This window comes from Zosterops lateralis, assembly GCF_965231275.1.
Source record: "Zosterops lateralis genome assembly, chromosome: 2".
NCBI classification, from domain to species: domain Eukaryota; kingdom Metazoa; phylum Chordata; class Aves; order Passeriformes; family Zosteropidae; genus Zosterops; species Zosterops lateralis.
Genome location: NC_139763.1, coordinates 1,811,716 through 1,833,317, shown reverse-complemented (window position 1 = coordinate 1,833,317; position 21,602 = coordinate 1,811,716). Strand labels below are relative to the sequence as shown.

At 46.8% G+C, this 21,602-nt stretch overlaps 1 protein-coding gene across 1 annotated transcript in view; it reads left to right on the top strand.

Moving 5' to 3' along the window:
* The window catches only part of RUNX1 (RUNX family transcription factor 1), a 126,490-nt gene extending 107,825 nt beyond the window's left edge, over positions 1-18,665 (top strand). Inside the window, exons 5-6 of the mRNA XM_083884423.1 lie at positions 9,901-10,062; positions 16,750-18,665. Of these exons, the coding sequence (XP_083740549.1) occupies positions 9,901-10,062; positions 16,750-17,243 (656 nt within the window). The 3' untranslated portion in view covers positions 17,244-18,665. The remainder of the gene's footprint in view (positions 1-9,900; positions 10,063-16,749) is intronic.
* Positions 18,666-21,602: the final 2,937 nt, after the last annotated feature.

Below are 21,602 nucleotides of genomic sequence, written 5' to 3'. Positions count from 1 at the left end.
CCCCCTGCCAGTTTTTTTTTCTTGCTTTTATTGCACAGTTTTAATACAGTAATTTAATTGTGATTTTTTTTCTCAGTGTACCTATTTAGTGATTTAAATGCATTTATTTTCCCTTAAAATGTTTAAATTGACATAGGCCTTGATATCAAGGACAAGAGGTATATATACAATATATACATATTGTGTGTATATATATAAAAAATATACAATATATACTATATATATTGTATGTATATATATTTTATATATGTATTATATGCATATGTATAATATATATACTATATATACAATATATACTATATATAGTATATACTATACTATATACTATATACTATACTATATATAGTATATACTATACTATGTATAGTTTATATTGTATGTGTATATATATGTATATATATATTATATATACAATATATAGTATTGTATATATTGTAATACAATTATATATCCAATATATATATTGGAAAGGAAAGGAAAGGAAAGGAAAGGAAAGGAAGGAAAGGAAAGGAAAGGAAAGGAAAGGAAAGAAAGGAAAAGGAAAGGAAAAGGAAAGGAAAGGAAAGGAAAGGAAAGGAAAGGAAAAGGAAAGGAAAGGAAAGGAAAGGAAAGGAAAGGAAAGGAAAGGAAAGAAAGAAAGGAAAGGAAAGGAAAGGAAAGGAAAGGAAAGGAAAGGAAAGGAAAGGAAAGGAAAGGAAAGGAAAGGAAAGGAAAGGAAAGGAAAGGAAAGGAAAGGAAAGGAAAGGAAAGGAAAGGAAAGGAAAGGAAAGGAAAGGAAAGGAAAGGGACTCACTGGGATTGTAGCTCCTCAGGGGTGAGGGACAAACTCTGATCTCTGCTCCTGGCACAGGAACAGCACCCAGGGAGAGGCTGGAGCTGTTCCAGGAGGGATTGAGGGGGGATTTTAGGGCAAGGCTCTTCCCCCAGAGGGTTCAGGCACTGCCCAGGCTCCCCAGGGAATGGGCACAGCCCCAGAGCTCCAGGAGCCTTTGGACAGCCCTGCCAGGGATGCCCAGGGGGGATTGTTGGGGCTCTGGGCAGGGACTGGATCATCCCTGTGGGTTTATTCCCACTCAGGATATTCCCATCATCCCACATCCCCTCTTGTGCATCCCTCTCTTGGACACCCCTCAGCCCCAGGGATGCATTTTTTAGGCAATTCCCGGTCGGGAAGAAGCAGAAGCCGTTCCCAGAGCACTGTGAGGGCTCTTGGAAGGCGCAGCTCGGGGTTTTTGGGGGGGTTCAGGGGTGTTTGAGGAGTTCAGGGGTGTTTTGAGGAGTTCAGGAGTATTTTGGGGGGGTTAAGGAGGGTCTGGGAGTGTTTTAGGGGTGTTTTGGGGGGCTCAGGAGGGTCAAAGGATGTTTGGAGGGGTTCAGGGGTATTTTAAGGAGGTTCAGGGGTGTTTTGGGGCGATTCAGGGGTGTTTTGGGGGGTTCATGGATGTTTTAGGGGGTTCAGAAGTGTTTCAGGGGTGTTTTGAGGGGCTTCAGGAGTGTTTAGGGGTGTTTTGGGGCGGTTCAGGGGTGTTTTAAGGGAGTTAAGGCGTTTTTGGGGGGTTCAGGAGTGTTTAGGAGTGTTTTGGGGCGGTTCAGGGGTGTTTTAGGGGGTTCAGGAGGGTCCAATGTTTTTTGGGTGGTGTTTTAAGGCGGTTCAGGGGTGTTTGGAGGGTTCAGGAGGGTCCAGGGGTGTTTCAGTGGTGTTTTGGGTGTTTCAGGGGTGTTTTGGAGGAGATTTAGGGGTGTTTAGAGGGGTTCAGGGGTGTTTTAAGAGGGTTCAGAGGTGTTTTGGGGGGATTCAAGGGATGTTTTGGGCGGTTTAAGGGTAGTTTTGGGGAGATTCAGGGGTCTTTAGGGTGTCCAGGGATATTTTTTGGGGGTTCAGGAGGGTCCAGGCGGGTTTTGGCCGCTGCCCGGAGCTTTGGCGCCACCCAGCGGCCACACCGCGCAACTGCCTCATTCCCGCGGGCACAGCTGGGCCAGCGAACATCTGGCAAAACATCTGGAAAAACTGCTGGAAAAACAGCTGGAAACCCCGCGAAGGGGGGAGGGGAGGACCCGTTTTCTGTAGCTTTTTTTTTTACTCCCCATCCCTCCTTCCTTCCCTCCCCACAAAAGCGCGTTTGGTGAAAAAGTTCAAGGTTTGCACAACATCTACAAAGGTTAATTTACAGCTGTTAATTACAGCTGTTAATTACAGCTGCCGGAGAACGATTTTCGGGGCAATAAAAACAAGACGGGGCACGAATAGACGGTTCAATAGGCGGCGTTTAATGGGGTGGAAGGGGACGGGGAGAGCTCCCGGCTGCAGGGGAGGTGTGAATTATTGCACCATAATTCTGGCCCTGCAGGCCTTGGGCGCAATTAGTAACTGTTGTCATGTTGGAAATGCTTTTTCTCACACCGTAAAAAAAAGGTAGAAATGGGAAGTAATCGCTGCTGGGAGGATTTGAGCACCGACTTTGCTGTTTTGAGCTGGTTTTTAAGGGTTTGGGGGATCTTGTTTGGATTAAAAACTGTGTGGATTCAAAACTTGAGGTTATTTCCCCATGTTGAAGGAGCCTTCCCTGGAAATCTCTCCACAGATATTCCAAGTTGGGAAGTAATTCCTGTTTATTTGCATCAGATTTTCACCAGATTAACTCCAGCTACTTTGATTTTTCATGCCAAGCTACCTGAGCCTTCTTTATTTTGGAAGCAGGAAAGACTTTGTTGCTTTTTTTCTTTTTTTTTTTTTTAATGTGTTCAATTCCAACCCATTGCGGTTTAATTTTCAGGGAAACCTGAAAACTGAAGGAAAGCAGATATCCCCAAAAGAAAATATTATTTGAGGCCCTTGATCCAGGCAGCTGGAAATGCAAACTTTGATTTTTACTGGGAGCTGGTTCTGAAACTGGGCCATAAAAATTGCAATTCCAGGGATATTTTTTTCTCCGCTTGTTATTAAAAACCTGCTGCTTGGGGTTTATCAGCACAACCTGCTTTCATGTGTGCACATCTATAATTCACCATATTAACATCCCTCAGTGGAGTGAAGCTCCTTAACCAGTCTGATGGCAAAAAAAAAAAAAAAAAAAAAAAAAAAAAAAAAAAAAAAAAAAAAGGGGAAATCTTTAAGAGCAAATTCAAGGATTGGGAGTGCAGGTAGAAAGACAGAAAATTGATTTGTTCACTTAAAGACAGACTTAATGGGATGAGGAGATTAATAAAGGAGGTTTCTGGGGCTGCTGGCTCTGCTTTAGGGACCCCAGAGGTCAAGATAACAGGAAATGGGTGAGGCAGGTCAGGCACTTCCAGGATTTTTGTGGATTGTCCCTACAGAGATTTCGCTTTGTTATTTGATTTTTTGTCAAGATGCTGCTTTGTGCACTGAGGTTTTTTCTTTTGGGGTCAGGGAGGGATCCTGCCCCTGTGCCCAGCCCTGGGGACACCTCTGGGTGCTGGGCCCAGCCCTGGGGACACCTCTGGGTGCTGGGCCCAGCCCTGGGGACACCTCTGGGTGCTGGGCCCAGCCCTGGGGACACCTCTGGGTGCTGGGCCCAGCCCTGGGGACACCTCTGGGTGCTGTGTCTGCCCTGGGGACACCTCTGGGTGCTGTGTCCAGCCCTGGGGACACCTCTGGGTGCTGTGTCCAGCCCTGGGGACACCTCTGGGTGCTGTGCCCAGCCCTGGGGACACCTCTGGGTGCTGTGTCCAGTCCTGGGGACACCCCTGGGTGCTGTGTCCAGCCCTGGGGACACCTCTGGGTGCTGTGTCCAGCCCTGGGGACACCTCTGGGTGCTGTGCCCAGCCCTGGGGACACCTCTGGGTGCTGTGTCCAGCCCTGGGGACACCTCTGGGTGCTGTGCCCAGCCCTGGGGACACCTCTGGGTGCTGTGTCCAGTCCTGGGGACACCCCTGGGTGCTGTGTCCAGCCCTGGGGACACCTCTGGGTGCTGTGTCTGCCCTGGGGACACCTCTGGGTGCTGTGTCCAGCCCTGGGGACACCTCTGGGTGCTGTGTCCAGCCCTGGATCCTGAGCCCAGCAGGGACAGGAGCTCCTGGAGCTGAGGAAGGGCCTGGAGCATCTCCGTGCCCAGGAAAGGCTGAGGGAGCTGGGGCTGCTCAGCCTGGAGAGGAGCCCCAGGGAGAGGGACATCAGTGTCCCCTGGGTGTCCCTGGGTGTCCCCTGGGTGTCCCCATGTCTGTCCCTGTGTCTCCCCATGTCTGTCTCTGGGTGTCCCAGGATGTCTCTGGGTGTCTTCAGGTGTCTCTGGGGTGTTTCTGAGTGTCCCTGGGTGTCCCTGGATATCTCTGGGTGTCTGTGTGTGTCCCTGTCTGTCCCTGGGTGTCTTTGGGTGCCCCTGGTGTCCCAATGTCTGTCCCAATGTCTGTCCCTGTGTCCCCATGTCTGTCCCCATGTCTGTCCCTGTGTCCCCGTGTCTGTCCCTGTGTCCCCATGTCTGTCCCCATGTCTGTCCCCGTGTCCCCGTGTCTGTCCCTGTGTCCCCATGTCTGTCCCCATGTCTGTCCCCATGTCTGTCCCCGTGTCTGTCCCTGTGTCCCCATGTCTGTCCCTGTGTCCCCATGTCTGTCCCCATGTCTGTCCCTGTGTCCCCATGTCTGTCCCTGTGTCCCCATGTCTGTCCCCATGTCTGTCCCTGTGTCCCCATGTCTGTCCCCGTGTCCCCATGTCTGTCCCCGTGTCCGTCCCCATGTCTGTCCCCGTGTCCCCATGTCTGTCCCCATGTCTGTCCCCATGTCTGTCCCTGTGTCCCCATGTCTGTCCCCGTGTCCCCATGTCTGTCCCCGTGTCCCCATGTCTGTCCCTGTGTCAGGGAGGGCAGAGCAGCCCCAGGCTCTGCCCCAGGCCCAGCACTGGCCCCAGAGCCCCGGGCAGGGCCTGAGCCCAGCAATTCCCCTGAAATCCTGCCCAGCCCTGAGCAGATTGTCCAGAGAGGCTCTGGGGTCTCTCCCTGGGGAAATCCCAGAATCTCCACAATCCCTGAGCTCTGGGTGACCCAGAGGTGACACTGGTGACCCCCTGGGGTCCCTCACCCACCCCAAGGTGCTCATTTTTGTAGCACTTCAAAGAAAGGAACCAGATTGAAATCCACTCTCAGTGTTTGGTAAAGCTGGGATAAGATCTTGCTTCCTCCATCTTTTCATGGATCTTCTTAGTGGTGTCCATGGGATTCTGGAATTCTGGAATTCTGGAGTTCTGGAATTCTGGGATTCAGGGATTCTAAGATTCTGGGGTTCTGAAATTCCAAGATTCTGGAATTCGGGTATTCAGGGATTCTGGGATTCCAGGATTTGAGATTTTGGAATTCCAAAATGCTGGAATTCTGGGATTCCAGTATACTGGGATTCCGGGATTTTGGGATTCTGACATTCTGGGATTCTGGAATTCCAGGATTCTGGGATTCAGGAATACTGGGATTTCAAGATTTTGGAATTCTAGGAATTCTGAGATTCCAGGATACTGGGATTCTAGGAATTCTGAGATTTTGGAATTCTGGGAATCTGAAATTCCAGGATTCTGGAATTCTGGCATCCTGGGATTTCAGGAATTCTGAGATTCTGTGGTTCTGGGATTCCAGGAATTCTGAGATTCCAGGATACTGGGATTCTAAGATTCCAGGATTTTGGAATTCTGGAATTCAGGGATTCTGAAATTCCAGGATTCTTGAATTCTGACATTCCAGGATTCTGGGATTCTGACATTCTGGGATTCCAAGATTCTGGAATTCTAGGAATTCTGAGATTCCAGGATACTGGGATTCTAGGATTCCGAGATTTTGGAATTCTGGAATTCAGGGATTCTGAAATTCCAGGATTCTTGAATTCTGACATTCCAGGATACTGGGATTCTGACATTCTGGGATTCCAAGATTCTGGAATTCTAGGAATTCTGAGATTCCAGGATACTGGGATTCTAGGATTTTGGAATTCTGGGAATCTGAAATTCCAGGATTTTGGAATTCTGGGATCCTGGGATTCCAGGAATTTTGAGATTCTGTGGTTCTGGGATTCCAGGAATTCTGAGATTCCAGGATACTGGGATTCTAAGATTCCAGGATTTTGGAATTCTGGAATTCAGGGATTCTGACATTCCAGGATACTGGGATTCTAGCATTCCAGGATTTTGGAATTCTGGGACTCCAGGATTCTGAGATTCAGGGATTCTGAAATTCCGGGATTTTGGAATTCTGAGATTCAGGGATGCAGCTGAGCAGAGCCCTTGAAAAGGAGGTGCCAGAGGGACCTGGGTTGGGATTCCGTGTTGGAATTCCAGTCCTGGGATTCCTGCACTCCCCAAATCCATGGAATTCCCGCTGAAATCAGGGAGCAATGTGTGACTTCACCCCATTTCAGACCCAAAACTGGGTCAGCCCAGCCCAGGCTCCCTCTGGGGATGCTTTGGGGTGTTTATTTTGGTGCCACCCCTGGAGATTGAATTCCCTCCTGTCCCTCCCTGTGACCTTTAACAAGCTCTGACCATAAATTAACGATTTATGACGATGCTGTAATTCAGAATACAACAGGTTTTGTGCTCTTTTTGCTCCTCCTGAAGCCCATTTTAATGCATTTGAATGTTGCTTTTTTACCAACATGAGTCAACTGATTTCATTTGGAAGGAAGGCTGCCCGAGAAAAAAAAATAAATTAATTAAATATTAATAATATCTGAATTTGAACTTGTTACTCAGCAGAAAAAAATCCAACTTCAATCTGCAACTTCACCAGTGAAAAGCTGGAGGGTTGTTTTTGTTGTTTTTTTTTTTTTTAATATATATATATAAATCCTGCCTTGTAAACAGATGGGACAAACAAAATGTAAAACTCATCTCCTTAAAGAACAACAAAAGAATATTTTCCAGATGGGTTTTCTGATGGGAGATCAAAGTCCTCATCTCAGACTTGGGAAGTTTCCCTTCCTTGCTGGTATCAGTTTTATCTGTGTTTTTTGGGTTTTTTTTTTTTCAATAAAGGCAATTATCTTAAAGGAGCTGCAGGAGGATGCTCTTAAAGCTGAAGAAAATAGAAAATATTTTAATAAAAATTATGGGGAAAAAAATCTGAGGTTTCCTTGATGTCCTGCACGATGATTTTTTGGCTCAAAGATCTGTGAACACACAGCCCCAGAGACTAAGGAGGAATTTTCTCCTTGGAAGTTTTAATTTGGTTTTTTCTCTCTTCTTACTCTGGTGTTAGGGAATGGGTTGGATCTTAAAGGTTGAGGATCTTAGAGATGTCTTTTAACTGAGTGATTCTGTGTGTGACTCTGTGTGTGATTCTAGTGTGATTCTGTAATTCTGTGTGTGATTCTGTGTGTAGTTTTATGTGTAATTCTGTGTGCAGTTCTGTGTTCAGTTCTGTGTGTGATTCTGTGTGTAGTTTTATGTGTAATTCTGTGTGTAGTTCTGTGTTCAGTTCTGTGTGTGATTCTGTGTGTGATTGTGTGATACTGTTTATAATTGTGTGTGATTATGTGTAATTTTATGTGTAATTCTGTGTGTAATTAATTCTGTGTGTAATTCTGTGTGTAGTTCTGTAATTCTGTGTGTAATTCTGTGTGTCGTTCTCTGTGAAATTTTGCATGTAATTCTGTGTGTAATTTTGCGTGTAATTATGTGTGTAGTTCTGTGTGCAATTCTCTGTGTAATTCTGTGTGTGACTGTGTAATTCTAGTGTAGTTCTGTGTGTAATTCTAGTGTAGTTCTGTGTGTAGTTCTGTGTGTAATTCCGTGTGTAATTCTGTGTATAATTCTGTGCAATTCTGTGTGTAATTCTGTGTATAATTCTGTGTGTAATTCTGTGTGTAGTTCTGTGTGTAGTTCTATGTGTGTAGTTCTGTAATTCTGTGTGTATTTCTGTGTGTAATTTTATGTGTAATTCTGTGTGTCGTTCTCTGCGTAATTTTCTGTGTAATTTTGTGTGTAATTATATGTGTAATTGTGTGTGTAATTCTGTAATTGTGTGTAGTTCTGTGTGTAATTCTCTGTGTGATTCTGTGTATAATTCTGTGTGTAATTCTGTGTGTAATTCTATGTGTAGTTCTATGTGTGATTCTGTGTGTAGTTAATTCTGTGTGCAATTCTGTGTGTGATTTTGTGTCTATTTCTGTGTATAATTCTGTGCAATTCTGTGTGTGATTCTGTGTGTGATTTTGTGTCTATTTCTGTGTGTAATTCTGTGTGTAGTTCTGTGTGTAGTTCTATGTGTGTAGTTCTGTAATTCTGTGTGTATTTCTGTGTGTAATTTTATGTGTAATTCTGTGTGTCGTTCTCTGCGTAATTTTGTGTGTAATTTTGTGTGTAATTATATGTGTAATTGTGTGTGTAATTCTGTAATTGTGTGTAGTTCTGTGTGTAGTTCTGTGTGTAATTCTCTGTGTGATTCTGTGTATAATTCTGTGTGCAATTCTGTGTGTGATTTTGTGTCTATTTCTGTGTATAATTCTTTGCAATTCTGTGTGTGATTCTGTGTGTGATTTTGTGTCTATTTCTGTGTGTGATTCTGTGTGTGATTCTGTGTGTGATTCTGTGTGTAGTTCTATGTGTGTAGTTCTGTAATTCTGTGTGTATTTCTGTGTATGATTCTGTGTGTAATTCTGTAATTCTGTGTGTAATTTTATGTGTGATTCTGTCTGTGATTCCGTAATTGTGTGTAATTCTGTGTGTGATTCTGTGTATGATTCTGTGTGTGATTCTGTGTTTAGTTCTGTGTGTAATTCTGTAATTCTGTGTCTAATTCTGTATAATTCTGTGTGTAGTTCTGTGTGTAATTCCAGTGCAATTCTGTGAGTAATTCTGTGTGTGATTCTGTGTGTAACTTTATGTGTAATTAATTCCGTGTGTAATTCTGTGTTTAGTTCTGTGTCTAATTCTGTGTGTAGTCCTGTGTGTAGTTCTGTGTATGATTGTGTGTAATTCTGTGTGTCGTTCTCTGTGTAATTTTGTGTGTATTTCTGTGTGTAATTATATGTGTAATTATGTGTGTAGTTCTGTGTGTAGTTCTGTAATTTTGTGCGTAATTCGGTGTGTAATTCTGTAATTCTGTGTGCAGTTCTGTGTGTGATTTTGTGTATGATTCTGTGTGTAATTCTCTGTGTGATTCTGTTTATAATTCTGTGCAATTCTGTGTGTAATTCTGTGTGTAGTTCTGTGTGAGTCTGTGTGTAATTCTGTGTGTGATTCTGCATGTGATTCTGTGTAATTTTATGTGTAATTCTGTAATTGTGTGTGATTCTGTGTGTAGTTCTGTGTGTAATTCTGTACGTGATTCTGTGTGTAATTTTATGTGTAATTCTGTGTGTAATTAATTCTGTGTGTAATTCTGTAATTCTGTGTGTAATTCTGTGTGTAATTTTAGTGGGATTCTCTGTGTGACTGTGTGATTCTGTGTGTAGTTCTGCATGGTTCTGTGTGTAATTCTGTGTGTAGTTCTGTAATTGTGTGTGTGATTCTGTGTGTAATTAATTCTGCATATAATTCTGTGTGTGATTCTGTAATTCTTTAATTGTGACTGTGTGTAATTCTGTGTGTAGTTCTCTGTGTCATTCTCTGTGTAATTCTCTGTGTCGTTCTCTGTGTAATTCTGTGTGCAATTCTGTGTGCGATTCTATGTATAGTTAGGTGTGTAATTTTTCCTGCCTGCTATTAATGGGAAACAACAAAAAAAGGCCTCCCAAGGCAGAAAAAAAAAAAAAAAAAAAAAAAAAAAAAAAAAAAAAAAAAAAAAAAAAAAAGGCAAATAATATTACAGAGAAGAACTCACTTGAAGCCCTCCTGCCCAGGGGGCTTTACAGAACTGACATTCACTCAACAGGACCATCCCAACCTTTTATCCCCGGGCTGTCTGGGCCGGTTTTATCCTCCAGATGATCTCACGGTGTGTGTTTGTGTGTTTGTGCCCGCAGACAGCCGGCAGGTGCAGCCCTCACCGCCCTGGTCCTATGAACAGTCCTATCAATACCTGGGCTCCATCGCCACGCCCACCGTGCACCCGGCCACGCCCATCTCACCTGGCCGGGCTGGGGGCATGAGCTCCCTGACAGCAGAGCTCTCCAGCCGCCTCTCGGGTAAGGACACGGGGACACGGGGACACTCCTCTGGTGGCCTCTCGCCACCCCTGGGCTCCCCAAGTCAAGGGGACCTTCCTTGGCCACAAACTGGTGGCCCTGTCCCCATCCCTGGGTCACTTAGGGTCAATTCCCCAGTGGTAAATTGATGGCCTTGTCCCCACCCCTGCTGTCCCCAGGTCAAGGGGACCTTCCATGGCCACAAACTGGTGGCCTTTGTCCCCACCCTTGGGCTCCCCATGACAAGGGGACACTGCCCTGGTGACAAATTGGTGGCTCTGTCCTCATCCCTGCTGTCCCCATGCCAAGGGGACTCTTAATTGGTGGCCCTGTATCCACTCCTGGGCTCCCCAAGGCAAAGGGGACACTTCCTTGGCCACAAACTGGTGGCCATGTCCCCACGCCTGGGTCACTTAGGGACACTTCCCCAGTGGCAAATTGATGGCCTTGTCCCCACCTCTGCTGCCCCCAAGTCAAGGGGACCTTCCTTGGCCACAAACTGGTGGTCTTTGTCCCCACCCTTGGGCTCCCCAAGTCAAAGGGACACTCCCTCAGTGACAAATTGGTGGCCCTGTCCTCACCCCTGCTGCCCCCAAGGCAAAGGGACCTTCCGTGGTCACCAACTGGTGGCCCTTGTTCCCACCCCTGGGTCACTTAGGGTCAATTCCCCAGTGGCAAATCAATGGCCTTGTCCTCACCCCTCTGCTGTCCCCAACGCAAGGGGACCTTCCATGGCCACAAACTGGTGGCCTTTGTCCCCACCCTTGGGCTCCCCATGACAAGGGGACACTGCCCTGGTGACAAATTGGTGGCTCTGTCCTCATCCCTGCTGTCCCCATGCCAAGGGGACTCTTAATTGGTGGCCCTGTATCCACTCCTGGGCTCCCCAAGGCAAAGGGGACACTTCCTTGGCCACAAACTGGTGGCCCTGTCCCCACCTCTGGGTCACTTAGGGTCAATTCCCCAGTGGCAAATTGATGGTCTTGTCCCCACCTCTGCTGTCCCCAAGTCAAGGGGACCTTCCGTGGTCACAAACTGGTGGCCCTTGTCCCCACTCCTGGGCTCCCCAAGTCAAAGGGACACTCCCTCAGTGACAAATTGGTGGCCCTGTCCTCACCACTCTGCTGTCCCCAAGCCAAAGGGACTCTTAATTGGTGGCCCTGTTTCCACCCCTGGGCTCCCCATGACAAGGGGACACTGCCCTGGTGACAAACTGATGGTCTTGTTCTCACCCCTGCTGTCCCCAAGGGAAAGGGTCACTTGCCCAGTGACAAATTGGTGGCCCTGTCCCCACCCCTGGGTCACTTAGGGTCACTTCCCCAGTGGCAAATTGATGGCCTTGTCCCCACCCCTGGGCTCTCCATGACTAAGTTATGCTTCCCCAGTGACAAATCGGTGGCTCTGTCCTCACCCCTGCTGTCCCCAAGCCACAGTGACCTTCCCTGGTCACAAATTGGTGGCCCTGTCCCCACCCTTGGGCTCCCCATGACAAAGGGACACTGCCTTGGTGACAAACTGGTGGCCCTGTCCCCACTCCTGCTGCTCCCATACCAAGAGGACACTTCCCTGGTGACAAATTGGTGGCCCTGTTTCCACCCCTGGGCTCCCCACACCAAAGGGATATTTCCCCACTGACCAACTGGTGGCCCTGTCCCCAACCCTGGGCTCCCCATGACAAAGGGACACTTCCCCAGTGACAAACTGGTGGCCCTGTCCCCAACCCTGGGCTCCCCATGACAAAGGGACACGGAAGTGACAAACTGGGGCCCAGGTGCCACCCCATCCCTTCAGGGGCTCTCTGGGCAAAGGCTGCTCCGAGGTTTTGGGGGATTTATGGGAAGAGCAGAGAAAGAGAGAATTTTAATAAATGAGCTGCGTGTTGATTAACCAATCACAGAATTAATTAGGTTGGGAAAGATCCCAAAGGTCAGACTCCAAGCTGTGACCCATCCCCACCTTGTCACCCTGAGTGTCACCTCCAGGTGTCCCTTGGACACCTCCAGGGATGGGCACTCCAAACCTCCCTGGGCAGCTCTTCCCAAGCCCTGAGCATCCTTTCCATGAGGAAATTCCTGCTGGTGTCCAGCCTGAATCCCAAACTCATTTTAGGTGGGAGGAACCTTAAAGCTCATCTCATTCCCACCCCACTTTCCACTATCCCAAGTTGCTCCTGGGGTTGGGAACCCAACAGAGCATTGTCCAAAAGAGAAAAAAAAAAAAAAAAAAAAAAAAAAAAACAAGAAAAGCAGCACTTTGAAGGTGTGGGGAGCTATTAAATTGTTGAGGAATTATAAAATTGCCAAGAAATGGATGGCACAGATATTCCAGCTCTTTTTCCTTCCCTCCCTCTAAACCCAGAGCAGGTTTGTGGTGGACATGGACTGCAGGATGACAGGGGTTGGACATTTTAAATGTTGCACTAGATTTTCTTATTTTCCGCGTCCATTAAATCGCCCTGCAGAGCTTTAGAAACCACCAGAAAAATGCAAGTGAAAGTCACCTCAATCCCACCAAGTTCTACTGTCCCTGAGCTGCACATCTTGAACCAATGTGTGTGTGCAGCAGGAATTTTCTATAAATGAGGGAGAGCCATATCATTCTGATTTGCATAGAGCTTTTGCAAAAAAAAAAAAAAAAAAAATAAATAAAAATTCCCTCCTTTAGCTCCACATCTTGGTCTCATTTGAAGGCTCAGGGTTTCTTCTGAGATCAGAGGGAACCTCTTGAACGTGCTCCAGCCTGTTCTGTTGTTGTCATGTAGAGGTTGCTTTGAAAGCCTCGCACCAAATCTAAATTATTTGTTAGGTCTGGGTGATAATTGCATTGTGGAGAGGGCTGAAAACACAGGGAGCTTTTCAGAGATGGAAAAAAAAAAACCCAAACCATTTCTTCCTTTTAAAAAAAGTCTGTAAAAAAATCTCATTCTTTATTTCTTTATTAATTCTTTATTAATTCTACACAGAATTAGAAATCAAAAATGTAAAAAAAATAATAAAAAAAAAAATAGGATGACCCTTTGTTTTCCATCAAGACCCCCAGATCCTTCTCCATGGCCACAGGGATTTTCCTTGGAGCTGGCAGAGTTTCTCCACACCTTCTGAAGGAATTTAGAAAAGTTTTGTTCCCACATCAACATCCTTCCTCTCCTGTTCTAATTCCTTACATTAAATGTCATTCAGCGTTCCTGGGAAAACCTGTCACAAATTTTTTTCTGTCACTCACATTCGGTGCCTCTAAAAATTTCCTCTTTGGCAGAACAAAGAGCAAAATTGAGGAGGATTTTAGACCCTCCCAACTAAAGTCTCCAAGAGAAAAACAACAATATGGGATATATTTGAACCATCTTGACGTTAAATGTCATTACTCTGCTTTTTGCCAGGGCAGAACGAACCCTCCTCTGGTTAATGAGGTACCCAGGCAGTTTTGGGAAGTTTCTCAGGAATGAGGTGTGGAAGCAACATTAAAAACCTGGCAGATGCCACCATCACCTTGGCTCCTCCCAGGCTCCTGCTGCTCCATTCCATCCTGTGTTTTCACATGTTAGACCTAAAGGCAGTGAGGTTTAGGGGAATGAAATGTGCTCCCATTAATTTTCCAGAAAAAAAAATAATTTAAAAAAAAAAAAAAAAAAAAAAAAAAAAAAAGGATGGCAAATCTTAAAGGAAGCAAAGAGCAGAAGAAAATAAGAAATTAAGAGCAGCTCATCAAGGTGGGCTGATGAGCTTTCAGAGCTTGGCTCTGGAGTGTGTCTGCTCCAAGAATCCCAGACTCAGTCTGCTCCAGCTTGGAATCCGGGGAGAGCCAAGGGCTTTGTTTTCCCTCTGCTCCTCCTCAGGAATATTTCCTTCAGCACACGGCTCCTCTGCTGCAGACTCCACGCCTTGGCTGCCAGGAGAAGTTGTCCTTCTTTTTTTTTTTCCATAATTATTATTGTTGTTATCTTAACCAGGCAGAGCTGCCAGCTCTGGGGATGAGACCTTCCATTAACCTGAGTCACGACGAGGATCCTTCCTAAAGAGGATCTGCTCCTCTTGTTTAATCCAGGCAGGGAAAGAGAGGATGGGGCTGGATGGAATTCCATGGATGTCACAGAGCAGAGCAGGATTTGACTCTCCTGTGGAACATTTCAGAGTGAGAGGCTGGGCCAGGGGAGGCTCAGCTTGGCCAGCAGCAGGAATTTCCCCATGGAAAGGGGGCTCAGGCCTTGGCAGGGGCTGCCCAGGGAGCTTTGGAGTGCCCATCCCTGGAGGTGTCACCTGGAGGTGGCACTCAGGGGGACAAGGTGGGCACAGCTGGGATGTTCTGGGAGGGCTTTTCCAACCTCAGGGATTCTGTGATGAGCTGGGGAAGGGGCTGGGAAGGGGCTGAGCCTGGAGAAAAGGAGGCTCAGGGGGACCTTGTGGCTCTGCACAGCTCTCACAGAATCATTGGTTGGAAGAGACTTTCAAGATGATCAAGTCCAGCCCAACCCCAACACCTCAACTAAACCACAGCACTGAGTGCCACATCCAGTCTTTATTTAAACACATCCAGGGATGGTGACTGCACCACCTCCCTGGGCAAACCATTCCAGTATTTTATCACTCATTCCACGAAAACCTTTTTCCTGATATCCAGCCTGTATTTCCCTTGGCTCAGCCTGAGGCTGTGTCCTCTCCTTCTGTCAGTGCTGCCTGGAGAGAGACCAACCCCACTGAGCACAGGCACCTTTCAGGGGGTTGTAGAGAGTGATCAGGTCATATTTGAGTCTCCTTTTCTCCAGGATAAACACCCCCAGCTCCCTCAGCTCCTGCCAGGAGGGGACAGCCCTGTTGGGCTCTGCTCCCAGGGAACAGGGACAGGAGGAGAGGGAACGGCCTCAGGCTGGGCCAGGGGAGGCTCAGCTTGGCCAGCAGCAGGAATTTCCCCATGGAAAGGGGGCTCAGGCCTTGGCAGGGGCTGCCCAGGGAGCTTTGGAGTGCCCATCCCTGGAGGTGTCCAAGGAAAGCCTGGACACAGCACAGGTGGGGAGGGCTCACAGCTTTGGCCTCAACACCCTCAGAGCTCCTTCCCCTATCAGCGATTGATGAAGAGATGGGAAGACTAATCCATTATCAGAATTCGATTTTACTCAGGTTTTCCAAAAAAACTTATATACCATTTCAGTAAGGTTAATAATTTCTACTACAATAATTAGGTTAAAAGATCATACAAAACAACTCACGCGTTTTACAACATCTTCATCGTAGGGGGTTGATTGAAGAAGATTCAATCAATAAGCAGGTTTTTAATCCCATCTTCTCATGAGCTCAAAGTTCTGTTTGTCCTCGCCACGGCATCCTAATCACCAGACTAGATGTGCTAAGTGAGTGCTGTGTCCAGTTCTGGGTGTCCAGTTCAGGATGGACATTGAGTGCTGTGTCCAGTTTAGGGTGGACATTGAGGGCTGTGTCCAGTTCTGGCCCCTCAGTTTAGGATGGACATTGAGTGCTGTGTCCAGTTTAGGATGGACATTGAGTGCTGTGTCCAGTTCAGGATGGACATTGAGTGCTGTGTCCAGCTCTGGATGTACATTGAGTGCTGTGTCCAGTTCTGGGTGTCTCAGTTCAGGATGGACATTGAGTGCTGTGTCCAGCTCTGGCCCCTCAGTTCAGGAAGGACATTGAGATGCTTGAACGTGTCCAGAGGAGGCAACAAAGCTGGTGAAGGGATTGGAAAACAAGTCATAAGAAGAACGACTGAGGGAGCTGGGGGTGTTTATCCTGGAGAAAAGGAGATTCTGAGGTGACCTCATCACTCTCTACAACCCCCTGAAAGGTGCCTGTGCTCAGTGGGGTTGGTCTCTCTCTCCAGGCAGCACTGACAGAACGAGAGGACACAGCCTTGAGCTGCACCAAGGGAAATACAGGTTGGACATTAGGGAGAAGTTTTTCACAGAAAGAGTGATTAAATACTGGAATGGTCTGCCCGGGGAGGTGGTGGAGTCACCATCCCTGGATGTGTTTAAAAGGAAACTGGATGTGGCACTCGATGCCATGATCCAGTTGAGGTGTTGGGGCTGGGTTGGACTCGATGATCTTGAAGGGCTCTTCCAACCTACACATTCTGGGATTCTGTGATCCCATGGGAGCAGGGAGGGAGAATCCAACATCTCCAGGGCAGTCAGGACACCCAAGGCCAGGTGGATGCTCAGGAAAATGGGTTTAGGAGAACCAGTGGTTGGGAAAAAGAGGGAAAAACCTCACAGGGAGCAAAGCTTCTTTATCATAGAACTGCTCCTCTCACCTCACAGGGGCACAGTGGGAGCTGTGGCTGCCTCTGGATCCCAGGAAATGTCCCAGCCCAGGTTGGACATTGGGGTTGGAGCAGCCTGGGACAGTGGGAGGTGTGTCAAGGGAAATACAGGTTGGATATCAGGAAGAAGTTTTTCACATAAAGAGTGATTAAATACTGGAATGGTCTGCCCGGGGAGGTGGTGGAGTCACCATCCCTGGATGTGTTTAAAAGGAAACTGGATGTGGCACTCGATGCCATGATCCAGTTGAGCTGTTGGGGTTGGGTTGGACTCGATGATCTTGAAGGTCTCTTCCAACCTGCACATTCTGTGATTCTGTAACTAAGTCTGCCTCACTCTCATGAACTCCCACATCCCCCCAACCTCATTAACATCTCCTTTCCTCCTTTTTTCTCCCTTTCCCCATCTCCCAGGAGCGTCGGACCTGACGGCCTTCAGCGACCCCCGGGTGGGCATCGACCGCTCCTTCCCGGCGCTGCCGTCCATCTCCGACCCGCGCATGCACTACCCCGGAGCCTTCACCTACACCCCGACCCCGGTCAGCTCCGGCATCGGCATCGGCATGTCGGCCATGTCCACGGCCACCCGCTACCACACCTACCTCCCTCCTCCTTACCCCGGCTCCTCCCAGGCTCAGGGAGGTCCTTTCCAGACGGGATCGCCTTCTTATCACCTTTATTACGGCACTTCTGCTGGCTCTTATCAGTTTTCCATGATTTCTGGCGGGGATCGCTCTCCACCCCGAATCCACCCGCCCTGCACCAACGCCTCCACGGGCTCGGCGCTGCTCAACCCCAACCTGCCTGGTCAAAGTGATGTGGTGGAGGCCGAAGGGAGCCACAGCAACTCGCCCACCAACATGGCCAGCACGGCCAGGCTGGAGGAAGCCGTGTGGAGACCTTATTGAGGAGAGCAGCTCAAAAAAAAAAAAAAAAGAAAAAAAAAAAAAGGGTCAGGACTTAACGGGATTTTTTTTCCCCATTTTCACGGAGGGATTCGCAGAAAACTTCCTTCGTGTGGGGCCGCGCGTTGATCCAGGAGTTTCAGGAGGAAACTTTTCCGGAGTTGGAGTTTCTCAAGAGGGTTGGATTTGGCAAGTGGTTTTGGTAAAGAATTCCTGGCAAAGAGAAGGAATTTCTGGAAAGGAGGATTGGCCCAGTTGGTTGGGGGCAGAGAGGTGGTGTGGTCACCATCAGGATGGATTCCATTATCCAGCCTGATTCCAAGGCCTGTGGCTTCCCAACGTGCCCAGCCTTGAAGGTCTCCACAAACCCTAAAAGAGAGTTTGGGTTCACTTCTATTTTTAAGAGTTAAAACCTGGAAAAAAAAAAAAATTTCCCCTCCCAAAAAAAAAAAAAAAGAAACCAAAAATAAATCTTAGTCAGTTTACTGCATCTTATGGACGTCTTTAAGTGTAAGGAAGTATAGGAAGATTCCCAGAGGGAAACTGTGAACGCTTCTGTTTTAGCAATGCTGTGAATGAGAGGATTTTATATGTTGGACTTCACTCTTTTCTTTTCTTGGTTTTGTTTGTATATTCCAAAGAATACGGAAAATTTTATTACTGGGTTGTTTTTTTTTGTTTGTTTGTTTGTTTTGGGTTTTGTTGTTTTGGTGTTTTTCGGTTTGGTTTTTTTGGTGTTGTTTTTTTTTTTTTTTAGGATGCAGCTCATCCTGCTTTGCATCTAAATTTGTTTTATTTCTCTTGGCACCTTATAAATTGCAAAGAAAAAAAAAAAAGATTTTTTGCTTTATTTTTTTTTGTTGTTTTAATCATGCTTGCTTCTTTCTTGCTTTGTCAACTGAAAGAATCAGCCCCTTTTTTCAATGAGTTAATTTAACTTTTTATCTCTTGGATTTTTTTTTTTTTTATTTTTTTTTAAAGAACGGCTACAGCCTTGGGTCATTTTCAACTACTGTATTTCTTTGATGAGTTCATTGATATTTATGCTTGATATTTAGACTTTTCTTATTTGTTGATACTATTATTATTTAAATAAGCCTATATTAAAAAAAAAAAAAAAGATATCAGCAATTACCTTTTTTTGGTAAGCAGCCAAAAGTCAAATTTCTCACATTAAAAACGGCTGGAAATGGGCAAAAGTGACCTCCTAATTCCCTAAAAATATTGTTTACAATGATCTCACTCTCATTTTACTCAGTTTAAATCCTCAGAGGCATTGAGGTGCCCAATTCCTGCTGGAAGGCGCCAAAATCCCTGAGAATTTCTGGACCTTTCCAAGTGGTTGGAGTCACCTCTCTCCCTCCTCCTCCTCCTACTTTTTGTCACCAGTGGTGACCCTCAGGATCAGGAATCAGGATGTAGATACTTCCTAAGGCAAATTTGATATTTTTTAATTAAATACCTGCCTGTGGAGGGACAGGACACAGGGGAATAGCTTCCCACTGCCAAAGGGCAGGATTGGATGGGATTTTGGGAATTAGGAATTATTCCTTGCGAAGAATAGAATTCCCAGATTTGCTGTGGCTGCCCCTGGATGTGTCCAATCCAAGTTGGAGCACCCTGGGATAGTGGAAGGTGCCCGTGGCAATTTTTAGTGGATGAGCTTTAAGATCCCTTCCAACCCAACCCATTCTGTGATTCCCATGGAAATGGGAGAAGTCCTGGCCCTGACGGGATCTGGGTGAGATTTTTCTCCCAGGATTTCTGGGCAGCACAAAATCCACCACGTCCCATCCTGCACGGGGCTCTCAATCTCACCTGGAAAGCTCCAGAAAAAAAAAAAAAAAAACAAAACAGAGCCTGGAGAATCCTTCCATTCCCATCTCCTGGGAGAAGAGGAGGGATGTTTAAAGTTGATGTTGTGCCCTGTAGTAAATAAATCAGTAAATAAATCTACAAGGCTTTTTTTTTTTTTTTTTTTTTTTCACTGCTGCCCATCTGTGTCCCAGCACAAACATATCAGATGTCACTGTAAACGTGTTTTGTTGTGGTTTTTTTTTTTTTTGGCACTATTTTATTGAGGGTTCGCTCTGAAAGCAGCTCTTGTACTACTCCTTAACTCCAAACTGCTGATGCTGACACGTTGCGTGCGTCCCCCCCAAAACGAGCTGATTGTTATTTAATGTACCTCTCAAAGCAGAGAAACAATTGCAGGTCAACTCGAGAGAGAGAGTATTTGAAAGCAGGGCTTTAGATCAGTGTTTGATGTTTTGAAGAAAAAAAAAATGTTAAAAAGAAAAAAAAAAAAAGTTAAAAGGGTTTCAAAATTAAAAAGATCCTTGGCTGCAGGCAGCAAAACAGCTGGACTTATTTAAAACCATTTGTTTTTCAAGTTTTCTCTTTATATATATATATATATATATATGATTTTGCTTCTTTGTTTCATTTGGATGCAGTAGCACTTTGGTATTGAGAAGAATCAAAGAATTTTCCATTGTCAATGAGGTCGTTTTTGTGCAGAAAATAAGGGAGTGTTTCAAGAGATCTCAGCAAAAAAAAAAGCCCAGAATGCTTCTGTTAAAACACATGGCCTTGTGCTTTTCATTTAATGGAATAGCCTTTATCATTTTCCAGGGTTTGCTCTGAAAAAGGACAGAAAACATCCAGATCCTATCAGAAATATATTTTTTGAAACTGCTGAATACAGAAATACAGAGACCCCTCCTGGTTGTAGCATTTCCAGAGTTGGACTCTCACCTCTTCAGTACCCTAAAAAAAAACAAACCCCATCACTGAGCAGCAGCAATTCAAACCCTGATTTATCACAGCTCTCAATTAAAACCATAATTGATTGCAGCTCTCACATCTGCCTTGTGACTGGACCACCAACGTGCTCAGAGCTGGGAGTGGAAACGCAGCAGGGAGAGGAGCAGGAAGGGCCAGGTGACCCCAAAAAGGGAATTTTAACAAAATCCTGGAGTGGTAGGACAAGAGGGATGGTATTAAGATGGAGGAGGGCAGGTTTAGATGGGATATTTGGGATAAATTTATCCCTGTGAGGGCCCTGGCAGAGGATGCCCAGAGAGATTGTGGATTCTTTATCCCTGGAAATGCCCAAGGCCAGGTTGGACAGAACTTGGAGCAGCCTGGGACAGTGGGAGGTGTCCCTGCCATGGCAAGGGAGCCACTGGATGGGATTTAAGGTCCCTCCCAGCCCAAATCAGTCCATGATTTGATGATTCCATGAGTTCAGCCCCGTGGCAGAGGTGAGGTCGGTGTGGTCACCAAGGTGAGGTCAATGTGGTCACCAAGGTGAGGTCGGTGTGGTCACCAAGGTGAGCTCAGTGTGGTCACCAAGTGAGGTCAATGTGGTCACCAAGGTGAGGTCAGTGTGGTCACCAAGGTGAGGTCGGTGTGGTCACCAAGGTGAGCTCAATGTGGTCACCAAGGTGAGGTCAGTGTGGTCACCAAGGTGAGGTCAGTGTGGTCACCAAGGTGAGGTCAGTGTGGTCACCAAGGTGAGGTTGGTGTGGTCACCAAGGTGAGCTCAGTGTGGTCACCAAGGTGAGGTCAGTGTGGTCACCAAGGTGAGGTCAGTGTGGTCACCAAGGTGAGCTCAGTGTGGTCACCAAGGTGAGGTTGGTGTGGTCACCAAGGTGAGGTCAGTGTGGTCACCAAGGTGAGCTCCGTGTGGTCACCAAGGTGAGGTCGGTGTGGTCACCAAGGTGAGGTCAATGTGGTCACCAAGGTGAGCTCAGTGTGGTCACCAAGGTGAGGTTGGTGTGGTCACCAAGGTGAGGTCGGTGTGGTCACCAAGGTGAGGTCAATGTGGTCACCAAGGTGAGGTCAGTGTGGTCACCAAGGTGAGCTCAGTGTGGTCACCAAGGTGAGGTTGGTGTGGTCACCAAGGTGAGGTCAGTGTGGTCACCAAGTGAGGTCAGTGTGGTCACCAAGTGAGGTCAATGTGGTCACCAAGGTGAGGTCAGTGTGGTCACCAAGTGAGGTCAATGTGGTCACCAAGGTGAGGTCAGTGTGGTCACCAAGGTGAGGTCAGTGTGGTCACCAAGGTGAGCTCAGTGTGGTCACCAAGGTGAGGTCGGTGTGGTCACCAAGGTGAGGTCGGTGTGGTCACCAAGGTGAGCTCAGTGTGGTCACCAAGGTGATGTTGGTGTGGTCACCAAGGTGAGGTCAGTGTGGTCACCAAGGTGAGCTCAGTGTGGTCACCAAGGTGAGGTTGGTGTGGTCACCAAGGTGAGGTCAGTGTGGTCACCAAGGTGAGGTCGGTGTGGTCACCAAGGTGAGGTCAATGTGGTCACCAAGGTGAGGTCAGTGTGGTCACCAAGGTGAGGTCAATGTGGTCAC